Source organism: Triturus cristatus, chromosome 10 (genome assembly GCF_964204655.1).
Source record: "Triturus cristatus chromosome 10, aTriCri1.1, whole genome shotgun sequence".
NCBI lineage: Eukaryota > Metazoa > Chordata > Amphibia > Caudata > Salamandridae > Triturus > Triturus cristatus.
The window spans coordinates 321,587,820-321,601,462 of NC_140593.1; the positions used below are offsets into that span (position 1 = coordinate 321,587,820).

General features: G+C 41.5%; 1 protein-coding gene across 1 annotated transcript in view; it reads right to left on the reverse strand.

The window, feature by feature from the left end:
- The window catches only part of CUBN (cubilin), a 1,289,359-nt gene that overhangs the window by 757,845 nt on the left and 517,871 nt on the right, over window positions 1-13,643 (reverse strand). Inside the window, exon 29 of the mRNA XM_085631507.1 lies at window positions 7,285-7,466. Coding sequence (XP_085487633.1) covers window positions 7,285-7,466 — 182 coding nt within the window. The remainder of the gene's footprint in view (window positions 1-7,284; window positions 7,467-13,643) is intronic.

The following is a 13,643-nucleotide window of genomic DNA, read 5'->3' on the forward strand; positions in this document are numbered from 1 at the left end:
TGAGGACATCTTTTCAAATTGAAATTCTTCAGGTGAAAGTTTTTTTCGAGCTCTTGTAGGAGTTTGTGCTTCACTGGTTTGGTTGCAGAATCTCCATTAAATAATGCGGTTATTGGAAGAAAATCATACGTCAGAATATCCTTGATAAATGTTGTACCCCTTTCTTTTGCTGCATCCGTCTCTGTATGTGCTTGCCAAAGTTGGTTTTTTGTAACCTGTTTTGTAGTGGCTGGTTGGACCAAACTCTTACTATGACAATTAAGGTGTGGAAGTTTAGCTTTAGTGATTATGTCAAACAGCTTTTTCTTTTCAATACAAATCTCTCCTTCTTCAGTTTTGCGTATAGTTTCAATCCATGCTCCAGGACATCTAGTAGACGTATCCTTATAGCAATATCCACATATTGTTTGGTCATGAAGTTGTGTACTCAGTCATTCCAAAGGGGTTTGCTTGCTGCTGCATGAAATAAAGTAGGCTGTCAACATGTTTATTAAAACATTCCCCTCTCTTTCCTACAAATTTGTGATGCAGAACAGCCTCACGATGGTCCATTAATTTTGAATTTATCAGCTTGTTTTCCTGCAGCTACTTCATTGCTACAGTCATGAGAAAGCACCATGGCAGTATCATGTGTGCTGGATATTCCAGACAAAGAAGAGCAGTCTTCAAACTCAAAATTATCAAGAGCAGCAATTGTAAATCCTTTCCTAGTAAAGTGACTCAAAAGTGGTGTGCTAACAGATTCACAAGATTTTACAGCATGAGCTGCTAACATGTTCCTGGGCTGAACTATATCATTATAACTTGTTGATACACCAATCCTATTCATTGAAGCGATTAGTTCTCTACTCTGGTACTTATCATAGATTGTGTGGGCAGTCATCATGTGTAACAGAGTTTGCTTTTTGCCGTGATGTAATTCATAAATCATGATTTGGAAAATACAGTACATTTGCACAGCATAAGCCTGTCAGTTCATGTGATTGTCTTCCACTCCTTCGCTTATATCTTCTAACCCATCATCAATGTTGTCAGCTTCTGTTCCGAACTCAAGAACTATAGTTTGTAACAGTTTTGCTTTGCTGATAAAATACATTGATGTAAAAAATGTTAAGACAACATCAGGCATTCTTGTTGACCACCATGATTTGCGAAAATCTGGGGCACCACAAAATTGGTCCTTAAATACAAAATATAAATCTTTTACGACATTTCTTAAAATGGTTTCTGTTGATTTTACTTCATCATGTGATCTTATTTTGGAACTTCAGGAGTCAAATCATCTGAGAACAACATAAGTGGCTCATTCTTTTTGATAGACAGACAGAAACAAATTCTGTCATTGACCATTCTCACCAGAAATATCTTAATTTCATTATTATGGACAATACAGCTTCATCAATGTTGACCATTATTTCTCTGATCTCACTGAGTGTGAATCTCTAGCCAGCACTCAAGAGTGGCTTTAAAACTTAATTTGCTTTTTCAAAGAGTGCAAACTTAACTGAAGGCTGGCAGTTACATTGCTGCTAGGAGCTCATTGTATATTCATATTTTCTAATGTATGCACGCATGCAATTTGAGTGGGCATACAAATCTGTGCTAATACATTCACCTCACTGTTTAGATCAGCTAGTCGGCTGAAAACTTCCTCTTGGAAGAAACTAGTTGCAGGTAAAAACATGTTTGTCTTTTGAGACTCACATAGTACTTTGTTCTTTCATTAATCCCTTTGGCCCTTGTTCTGGCGAAAACACAGATAACACATTGAAGATCTTCTGCTTTCTGATCAGTGGTTTGAGGTGGCGGAGGGGTAGCAATTGAACTTTTGGATGGGCATTGGGATTGGTTGTCGTCGCTTTTTCAGAAGAATCAGATTCTTGTTGTGATTCACAGGTTTCTGCTATTTTTGGTAATTTTTTTCAACGATCCTCTGCTACCACCTCCTTCACTCATGTTAACAAATTTGTATCAACAGAAAACCTAAAATCAAAATCAATATTAGGATAGGATAGGATAGAATTTATAGAGCGCACTAAAACCCAAAGTTGCCAAAGTGCTATAGCAGAACAGAAGAATCAGCAAGAGTGGCACAGCTAAGAATCAGGTTTCTAAAATGAAAAAAGCCAGGTTTTTTGATGTTTTTTAAAGGACATAAGAGAATCTGCTTCTGAAATATAGGTGGGCAGAGTGTTCCACAGTTTGGTGGTGGCTGCTGAAAAGGAGCACCCACCCCATTCAGTCTTCCGAAATTTGGGGATCCAGAGTTTTTTGCAACCTGAGGATCTAAGTGGTCTGCCAGGAGTGTACCAATGAAAAAGCTCATTCATTTGGGTAGGGCCCTTGGGATGAAGAGGGTTAAAAATTATGTATAGGGCCTTGAAATTCTCCTCCTGCTAGGGAGCCAATGAAGGAGATAAATTCCCTTCTCTAACTAAGTGCCGTTTGTGAAAGTTCAGAATAAGATGGGCACCGCATTCTGTACAACTTGAAGTTTGTTCAGAGAGGAACTATTGATGTTAAGGTAAAGTGCATTGCAATAGTCCAACCGTGAAGTGACAAGGGCGATAGTAACTGTCCGGTGTTTTTCCATTGGAATGTAAGGAAAGATCTTTTTCAGGGCCCTGATGATGTAAAAACAAGTGCTAATAATGTGACTGAACTGTGCATCAAAACTCAAAGTACTATCAAAGATGACCCGAAGGTTTTTTGCTGACTTGACGGGGTGGGGAGGGATCTGCAGACATCTGGACACCAAGTGTTGGACCAAATGGAGTTTTGAGAGCCAAACCCAAGCAGTTCAGTCTTGACTGCATTAATCTTCAGTGAATTGTCTTTCATTCAGCAAAAAAAGTGACATGCACTGGTTGAACCTCTCCGCCACTAAAGGCAGGTCGTTAGAGATATATACAAAATTTGAGTATCGTCTGCATATAACAGCACTTGAAACCCAAATAAATTCCCCAAGATCAACCAGAGGGGCCACATAAAGATTAAAAATCCATAAGGGAGACTGAACGCCTTTGCCTTTGCCTTGAAACCGCCAGAGCTGACAGTTTGCACCCTGTTTGACAAAAAAGAGTGGAGAAGTTGAAGATCGGTCCTACTGACCCCTGCTTGCTGCAGATGCTTGAACCTTCTGTGTGGGCAAGGCGGTATTGAATGCTGCAGACAAATCAAGTATTACCACGATAACCTCCCCACCCAGATTGAACTGGGCATGGATGATGTCTGTGGCCACAATAAGGGCTTTCTCTGTACTGTGGCTGGTGCAAAATCCATTTTAAGAAGGATCAAGGATCCCCTGAGTATCAATAAACTTCATCAGGTCCTGATTAATAAATTATTCTAGGATCTTAGCTGGATTGGCATTGGATTTTTATAAGGAGAGGAGAAACAAATGTCATGACAAATGCCTATTTGAAGCGCGCAATTGAACACCTTCTGTAAATATTTAGCAATTGGATGCGGGGCAAGTTGTAACATTTTGGGCATGCAAGGATCAGACGGAGACCCTGGTTTTAAACTCAACAATAAGTTCTTAGTCTGTTGGACAGAGATAGGTGGGAAAACTGAGAGGAGATTGTCAGGGAAGCCAAAAACTGTTTTGTCTGAAAGTATTTAATCTACAACAGGCAGCTTAAAATTCCAAAAGATGATTAGAACTTTATCTAGAAAATATACTGCTACTCTGTCACAGAACTCTTGAAAAGAATCTAGCGTCCGCTAAGTAGGGGATTCTGATAGCGCCTTCACTACCTTAAACAGCAGTTTGGGAGAATTATTAGCTGACCTCATTTTCGCCATAAAGAAGAATGCTTTAGCCTGTATTATGGCCTGTTTATAGTTCAGGAGCAGTACTTTATGTTTCTCTTCTTCACTAGAGCTTGGGCTTGTCCTCCATTTCTACTCTTGTCTGTGGCATTTCTGCCTAAGGGTCATGAGTTCTGTTGGATACTAGGGTGCCGAAGGCTTGCTTCTAACTGCAACCTTGATTTTAAAGGGAGCAACAATGTCCAGAGCTGTGTTAATCCAGTCTTGAAAGCATTCCTCAGAAAAAGGGAAAGAGCTGCCCTTGAGTGGTATGGAGAATTCAAGGGCCTGTTCCCAGCTGACAGCTGTGATCTTATATATGTTTCTGCAGCGTAATTGCATGGGAAGGGTAGAGCCCATGCTACTTGTAAGGCGAGGTTGAGAGAATTTAAACTTGACCACCCGGTGATCTACCCAGCTAAGAGGCAGGACTTCCTCAATAACCAGATTGTTATGGTTAGTAAAAATCCCATCTAGAGTGTGACCAGCAGTATGAGTAGGAGATTGCACCAACTGTACAAATCCAAAACTGGCAATGAGTTCAAGGAATAAGCAAAGTGTTTACAAAGAGTCGTCCAAATGAAGATTGAAATCCCTAAGCATTTTGAAATGGGAGGACATTAAATGAGGCTCCAAGGTCTGGCACCAAGCCCCGGTAAAGTTACCTCGAGGGCCCAGTGGACGGTATACCAGGAGGCATGAAGCAGTGTACTTGGCTGAGAGTTTAATCTTAAATAGGACTGCCTACAGAGAGTCACCTGTACTATTGGCCACAGGATTAAGTGTGGAGATAAAAACTTCACGTGCTATTCAGGCCAAGCCCCCCCCCCCCCCCAGCCCTGACAATCACTTCTAAGAATAATGTAACCTGGGGGGACCATATCCACCATCTCAGGGCCTGAGTCCTCTTTTGCCCATGTCTCTGTGATGAATAGGCAGTCAAGGAACAGTGAAAGAATTTGGTCACAAGCCTCTGATTTATCTTTAATAAGGGAGCGTGAGTTAATTAGCGCCCCAGGAATATGCATCAAATTGTCCCCCTTCCCAACATCATCATTAAAAAATCCATCCTCATCAGACCAGTGAAGCATATTGAGTAGATTCCCTGAATTAGAGTAGGACAGACAATTAAGATAACATATACAGTTCTGACAATCCCCTACTTGGCTATCTCACAAATTAAATTTAACTGGGCATGCCCCCTTAGTATGTCTGGGTAGGAGGTCTAAAAGATGGGCACGTGAGTATTGCGTTAGCTCACTAAAATTGAGATGGGACTTGAAACTGCCAGCATCCCTGGCGCTGTCCAGGCATGAACGGGTGCAAAACGGGCTTGCCTTTTGCACCTAAATAAGAGCCAACGCTGAAGGAATTCAGCTCGACCTTGGCCGTCCAAAATGAATGTCGTAACTGTCCAGCAAAGAGAATCTAATTGACGTTTCAGCTCTCTCCGCTCAAACGGCAAGGTCGGCGGACCAGGCAGCTGAAAGAACACACACAAGCGTACCATATATAAAGGAGAAATGTGCGCTAGTGAGATGTAGCCATAATAAAATATTAAAGTTTGTCATGTTAAAATTCATCAAGGTAAATCTTAGAAATATTAAATAAAACCACAAAAGAAACTGTTAACTTAGAGCAGCAGCAGCCCCACTAGACTGTTTGTCAGCAATTAAAATAAATTACCCGTATGCTGGCTAAAACGCATCATTATAGAGATGCCATTTTGGAAAATGGCAGAAGGATTGCTCTGAGGAGTTATTTTCTGTCTCTATAAGACTCCTTGACCACCAAAACCTATGTTTTAATACCAAAATGAAGTATATAGGTCTCATGGTTCTTGAAATAATCATCACTGCAACACATCCGCCATTTTTAAAAATGTCATTCTGATAAATTCAACCAGGATTCGAAATGTGTATCCAAGCTAAATTATTCTCTAAGGATACAAAAAAACCACAAATCAAAAATGAAAATCTCTGGACAACTGTTTTTTACTGAGGTTTATCAAGGGGCCAGGACTATACCTGTTCTAAGGATGTTCGCTTTATTGAAGCTATATTACATGACTTCATAATAAATCAATTGTGGACAGCTAACATTTCAGATAAAAGAATAAATGAAGTCATTTATGCATACCTCAAATAAGTATATGAGCAATCTTACAAATAGGTGGCTATACTTCTCAAATGCTACTGATGTGGCTGTGCAGTCTGCACGAAAACAAGAAATGCCACTCCCACATCTGACAAGGCCCTATAGGCTCAGAATGCTGCTACATCATTCTGAACTGTGATAACAAAGGCCATAAGGCTTGTGATTGGTACTCTGCACTGTCGTGTCATAGTGTCAATATCAACTCTTAAAGAGCTCTGTTTTGAGACTTCAGTAGGTAAGAAGCATTGTGGCAGCATCATGACATTTTACAATTCCACAAACAAGACCTAATTTGTACCATTTGTGGAATTCATCCAACTCCCTTAGCTTAATAGGTGATCTTCCTTTACTAATAGCATTATAATTTGTAATAGCATTATTGTTGTGTCAATGCCTTTTACAAATGTTATTAGAAAACACAAAATATTACAATTGGATATTTATTATTTATTACATTTCTGTGTATTTTTCAGGCACTGCACCCCTAAATGACTAAGCTTCACTAACTAAAAAACTGAATTAATATTTAGGGCCTGATTCAGAGTTTGGCGGTCCGTGGACTGCCAAACCCGAGGAAGGCGCAGCGGTGCACACTGGTGGTCCGACCGCCTTATTCCAACTTTGGATGTTGGACCGCCAAGGGACCACCGCAACCGCCTGGGATCCGTGATCCCTGTGCTGGTGTGGTGGTCTTGAGGCCATAATATGCATGGTGGTGCTGCTGCGACACCACCAAGCATATTATGAGTTTCCTCCATGCGACCCTAACGACAGCAGTGAGCCTGCATTGGAAAGGGTGGCATAGAGGAAACAAAAGGAGCCCTACAGGGCCCCCTCTTTTCTCAGGCCCATGGGATTCATGCAGGGGGGCATATGGTGTGTCCCACTGTCTGCATGCAGCCCCTTTCCTGCACGGTCTTCACAGCCACTGTCCTGCAAGAACAGGCTTTGGCGTTCCCATTGCGGCACCTTTTTGCAAGGCACCGCCGTGGGAATGCCAAAGGACTGCCTGCCAGACTATGAGGAAACTCGTATTCTGGCACACAGCCGGAGGCCCAGTTTGGTGGTAGGGAGTGGGGGAGCGGGGCAGAGGCGTGGCGGCCTGCTCCCACACCGCCAAGCTCGCAATCGGTCCCTTAGTCTTTTCAACCACATAATTATAGACTCTTACTTCACACAAAAGGTCTCGTTCTAGTATATTTCATTATATTCATATATTAACTCATAATTTCTCAAAAACTCTATTTGTAGTGCCTTGTGCTAGTACCGAAATGAACACTTATGGCTCAAAGTATTAGGTGATATAATTCTTACCTCTAGGACATCATATTCACAGCCAGAGTGATACTCGACATTGAATTCCAGAATGGTGAGCTGGATGCTACTGCCTGGTGCTGTGTGTATATACCAGAGACACTCTTTATTAGCAGGATATTTGTAGGGGTAGCCTGGACTATTGAAGGATCCTGTGGGCCCAGAGAGATCTCCTCCACAACCTGTTAAAACAGAATTCACTTTATCAGTTGCATCCTATCATAAATCACACATCTATCTACTATGGCAGCATTAGAGTACCCAAGTAAGACTTTTCTCTCAACAAAACAAGTGTAGAGTGTATTCAAGGTACATAGTTTCCCTATCAGTCAAAATAATATGGATGCAAGGTTATTGGAGTGACAGAAAATGGACTATCCATGCCTTCAATCCTTCAGAACATGTAGTTTTGGGGTCTGATGTACGAAATTTCAATTCCCAAAAAGTGGTTTCAAGTTGTGCAACATCTGATTGCAAATAGAAGAGAATTTGTCAAACCAACGTATGTGTTAAAGGGTCCGTTCACTAAAGTCCGAGTAAGGGTTGGTCTCAACCCGTCCTCTCTCATCAATGTTCATGAGGTAGGTCAAGAATTGAAACTCACTCTGATTAAATACCATTGCAGAGATGGAGGGTAGCAGCGGTAAGCAGACCACCATGGCTGTTATCTCATCTAAACAAAGTATTTATTTTTTTTGCAGTTCAAAACGGTGCAACATTTAAAAGGAAACTTTATGTTTTTTTAAAGTTTGGTTGAGAGATGATAGTGGGCCCATAAATCTCTGCTTACATCCCAACAAATGCTATTTTTTCATTCGTATCATGCGGACCCCTGCCCATTTGTAAAATGTATTACCACCTTCTTTGATTCGCCCACCCAATGGCTTGTGAGTGAAATTACGGCTGCAAACCATTGAGCCATAGCATTCCAAATCACAATTTGGAAGGGACGACGTCCTAAAAATGTCCCCTACAGATTGCAATTTGGTATCTATTTCTAAGACTATTTTGTGATTTGGTAAGCGTTGCTAAATTAGTTTAGTAGTTAGTAAAAATCCACTTAGCAGTCGCACGCCCTGTAATTTAGCATTATTTGCCACCCCTAAATGGTTTCATAAATCTTGCCTTTAAATTATGTAGGACTGGTTGCTTGTAAATCCATATTTACAATGCAGAAACCTGTGAAAGTGCACTCACAAATGGGTTCCTACATATCTAAAGTTCTGCAGGATGGTATAAACTTAAGTGTGACTTGCAAGTTTGTGACCATTCACAAACATTTTGTAGGATGTGTACCCCGTTTGGAAGCAATTGAAGATTTTCTCCTGTTAAGGGTGTGTGTAAATCTGTTTTGAAGGTGTAAACGGGGAAAGAACATATCCCAAACTGGAGATGTTGCAGAGGAATGGATTTCTGCCTGAGGAAAATGTTTTCTTGGAGGAGAAAATAGAGAGTTAGCAATGGCAAACACACTGGTGAAGCAAATTTATGAATACATAAATGTACATTTGGGAATAAGGAATGAAACAAAATCGCTCAGCCAGTGAAAACATATGTTTATTTAGACCTGGGTCTTTTAAACAAGAGTTCTTAAAAACACCATATAACAAATAAAATCTGACACAAAGCACTCAGTATAAAACACAATATAAAATACGTTTAAAACTCAATTCATCTAATCAGTAAAATCTACATTTGCTAAAAACTTGCCAATCTCCCGCAACAGGTAGGAGAATCACTTCTGAGATCCATGAGGGTCAGAAATTCACTCCCAACCTAGCAGGAGTAAATTTCTGGATTTGATTTGTGAATCTGGCCCTGTAACTTACTCTTCCTTGTAATCTCTTTGATTTGATGAAAGTATACAATTCCCTTCCCAAAACGGAACCACATTCCTATGGCCAGGGGTGTAGCTCTCAACAATGCAGAAGGTGTAGTGTCACCGAGGCCCAGGGGTGTTTAGGCCCCAGCACCTCATTTATGACTGTATATTAATACCAAACTGGGGGGTAGGACAGCCTATTTTTCTTTTTTACATTAGGGTCCATTACTCCCTTACATCCATAATGTTTATTGATAAGGAATTCAATTTGTATAGTATTTGACATTCGTTTTGTTGAGATGCAGTGATATTTTTGGAGTGAAGGTGGGACTGGTGTTTTATCATCCATCAATTTGTTTACCGTAAGCTAAGGCCCATATTTATGACCTATGTGGCACAGGGTGGCCCATCAAGTCACCTTGCTGCGCTGCCCTGCCTCACAAGGAAAGGACAGGAATGCGCCATATTTATGCAGTACGGCACATTCCTGTCCTTTTCGTTGCCCTGGTGCAATTGTGGCAGCCTACTGCCAACGCAGGCATGCAAGGGTTCCTGTGTTGTAAGCAGGATTATTTTTGTGCAGGAAGGGGAACAATCCTGCAAAGAAAACAATCCGGAGAGGCTTTTTTAGAACATCCAAGCAAAGCCAATGGAACACCTACCCAGGGCAGAGAAACACAATGCAGCGGATTGCACTGAGTTGCGTTACTCCACAGTTTTAGAGCCTCTCAAAGCCATGCAGTGGCTTTGCCTGGCTTTAAAAAAATGACTTAAGGTTTGCATCTCTCTTGCACCACGTTCCTCAAACCAGGTCTTATATATATGTTCCATTGTGCTTTCAATTCGACTGATAACTAGTACCGGGAATGAGCAGACAAAGTGTGGTCTTTCAAGAGCAAAACCTGTGCAAAATATGTTGCTACAAATCCCAGAAAGCGTGTATGACCACAATGGTAAAATACATGGGCATGCGCACCAGGCCAAATGTGACCACGTCTGTTGCTAGCAACCAACAGTACACCAACACCAAACAAAACAAGCACTGGCATAGCCAATAGGTCTCGCCTTTTGGACCTTATAAGTATTGGCACTTGAGTATTTTATATTCATTGAAGCTCGACGTAAAAAACTACATGGATTGTACTTCATGGGTCACTAGAGCATGCTGAGGCATACAGGGAAAAAATATCCTGTACCCTCATATAAATAATACAACACCAACCAGCGGTCAGCGCCCCCATAGTCACATGAGGTGCAGTGGCTCTCCTTCACAACATGTGGGGGGTATACTTTCTGTTTAACCTTGATGAGTAGAGCTGCGCTCCTCTGGAGGAGCCGTAAAACGTGGAACACACCCAGAGGACCTGTAGAGTGTAATCACCTCTGGGAGAAACACAGGATCTGGCAGAAACGTTGAACAGAGGCAGTGTGACAAAACTGTTGACTCAGTGGCAAGGACTAACATTTACGCAATAACACACATAGGCACATGCAGTTTCTTTGGAAAGTTCATAAAAGGTGGAATATCCTGAAACAAACCACAGACACAAGCGCAAACACTCTCTCTCTCTCTCTCTCTCTCTCTCTATCTCTCTCTCTCTCTCTCTCTCCCTGTGTTTCTCTCTCTCTCTCTCTCTCTCTATCTCTCTCTCTCTCCCTGTGTCTCTCTCTCCCTGTGTTTCTCTCTCTGGCAGGATGGCAAGGGAATGCAGTTTTATAAAAACCACACTTGGGTTCTGTAGAGCACGTTATGAAAAGTGCACAACTACGAAAAGAAGAAGAAATATTTTAGGAAACCTTCTCGCGTCATGACAGATATAATGCCTCAGGGCAGGCCCTGTTATGAGTCTAACCATATATTCTCTTGGGTTGTCGCCTCTCGGTCCTAATGATGAAACAGCACTTGATCCTGGTTCCTCACTGAATAAGAATCATGTTAATGCCCACTGAGTGCGGCCTTTGAGCCTTTTCACTGAAAAATTCTCTTTCTGACATGTCGGCACTTCCTAACCTCAATAACGAGGGTGGGTTCACGTGACCGGTGCCCCAGACCACGTGACCTGCAAGGAGCGTATGCATTCAGAGTACCAAATGGAGCTGGCACCTACACGGTGAAGCAAGCAGCTTATGGGGGTGGCGTCTTTTCCTTGAAGATGTGAGTATGGCTCAGTTATGGTATTAGAAGGTCTTGTAGGATTGAGCAGGTTTAGGTGAGATAAGGGAGATACTTGTAATTGGGCAGGAGATTTGCTAGTGATGGCAAACGTTTGCGCTGAGTTATTTGACAAGTGGGTCAGCAACCTTGGTGGTATGGAACAAGTAAGACTGAATGTTCCACATAACAGGGTATGAGTACTCGCTTTACGTGACTATCGCCTTTGTGAATCACAGTGTGTAACTATAGGGAGATGCTCCCGCTCGCAAACCAGTTTCAGAGGATGTGTTTATAAATATCAGTAAGCGCACTTGTAATTTTTGCATTTGTCCTTTCCTAATTTTACAATTCCACTTTCACTCCAGGGAGGGGCTTGAGGGTGGCTCCAGTATTATCGGAGACATTGATGTATTTGCATGAGGCAGAGATAAAGTATGGGGATGGGTGCCAGTTTGAATAAGTGGGCAGTGACCATTCCAGAGGAACCAACATTTTGGATTCTCAGTCTGTGTAAACTGAGGATGAGTGTTGTGCAGAAAAAGTGAAATATGCACCGTTTGTCTATCTGTGTTATACACCATTGTTGATGTTGTTTTGGCCATTTATTTTATGTGTCATTGCAGGAATAACCACAGTGTGATTAAAAGGTATTGACCAGAATTGGTTGATCCCTCCCTACTGCAGGTAGGGTAATTGGGACCTTGTGGGATCTGTAGTCCTGATGAGGGTCGATTGAACCGGTTGGGCAAAATATATAGCGGCTGAAACATGTCGATGTTTTTGCAGTTAGGAGGGATGCAGGGATAATAATTTTCCATTATTATCACTGTGCTTTAGAGATTTTTTAATCCTGGCCATGAAATCCAAGAATAAATGCTTTTAGGGATATTCCCGAGCCAGTTTTAATCACGGTTACATTGAAATTCTGCACAATAAGATCCCTTAGACATATGTGTTTGTATTGTCTTCCCTCTCCTTTGCTCCATGCCAGGCGTTGGTCTGCGCAGGGATGTTGTTAGCAAGCCCGATGATGAAGCATGTGACTACTAGTGGGGGAGGGCATTTTTGACGCATGTTGTCTTTTAATGTTCACACTCATCCTCGGTTATTCTTATGACCTCCTTTTCACTTTTGTGTGTTTAAGGTTATTGATGTAGGAGGATGGAATAGGAAAGATGCCTCTTACCCCTTTATTAAGTGTGTTTTATGAAAATCTTAACAGTTGTTTCCTGAAAAATGTATTTAGCAAAAATGTGCATTGATATCACTGCAACATTTACAATACTAAGATAGCGTGTATAGTATACACAATTTGCAACCAATCCCAATTTCTCTGGGCCTCTTAAAATGAGGGCCTTCTAGGTTACCAATTTAGATGCAGAATATTCAGAATAAAATAGATTGCTTGCCCTCGCAGATACATACTAGGTTACTAGCTGTAATACATTTTCTAGCTCAGATCTAGGAATTTGGATTTGGTAAAACACTCCTGATGCCAAACGACCAAGTGAATTATGCAAAAAACATTCTGGACAAAGAATATGTACATTGATAAATTATCATCCATTCCACGTGCAAAAAACGCGGTCCTTCATATGGTTACCTCTTGCTGGGGCTTCACAGAACAGTGTGGACAGTCCTGAGATAAAGCAAGAACCGAGTACAGCAGAAAATCTCAGAGTTTCCTTCACTGTTTGTGAGTTGTTGCATATGAGAATAGAAATCCTCAGGTATTACCACAAAAGGTGCATCAATTAGATAAACTTGTCACTATACAGCAATGCATGCAATTGAAAACGACAGCATAGTGATAAGTGCCATACATCTGCTACTTAACACCTATGAACTAACGCTGAGATCCAACACTAACTTGTAAGTGGCGACACACAGGTAAAATCATGATATGGTCACTCTCGTCTTCGGCTGCTAATGGGTTACATCTCACCGCTGCCTTTCTTTCTTGCTACGGTTGTAATAAAAATATGCACTCTTTTTATATAGCACTTCTGCTGCTTCTAAGGTGTAACTATGATGCAACTTCATACAGCTGATCATTAAGGCCTGTGTTGGTCTTGCTGGTATTGGAACATGTGATGTCCATATTACTGCACATCAAAGTACAGCGTTCAGCCCACAGAGCCATCCTGTCAGCACAGTTTACAGACTCTTAAAGGGATTCCTCTAATAAGACCCTTTGTGATCCACTAAGTCCCCTTGGTTTTCAGGGGGATAGCAATTTTCCAAAGTGAAAAAATCTGCTTTTCGGTGTTAAGCAGCAAAATAATTGGTCAGTCCTGGCACAATGTGGTTGACCTGGTTATATCCTTAAAAGAGTTGGTCACACAAGGATCTACGTGTTGAGACTAATACATAGCACTGCAC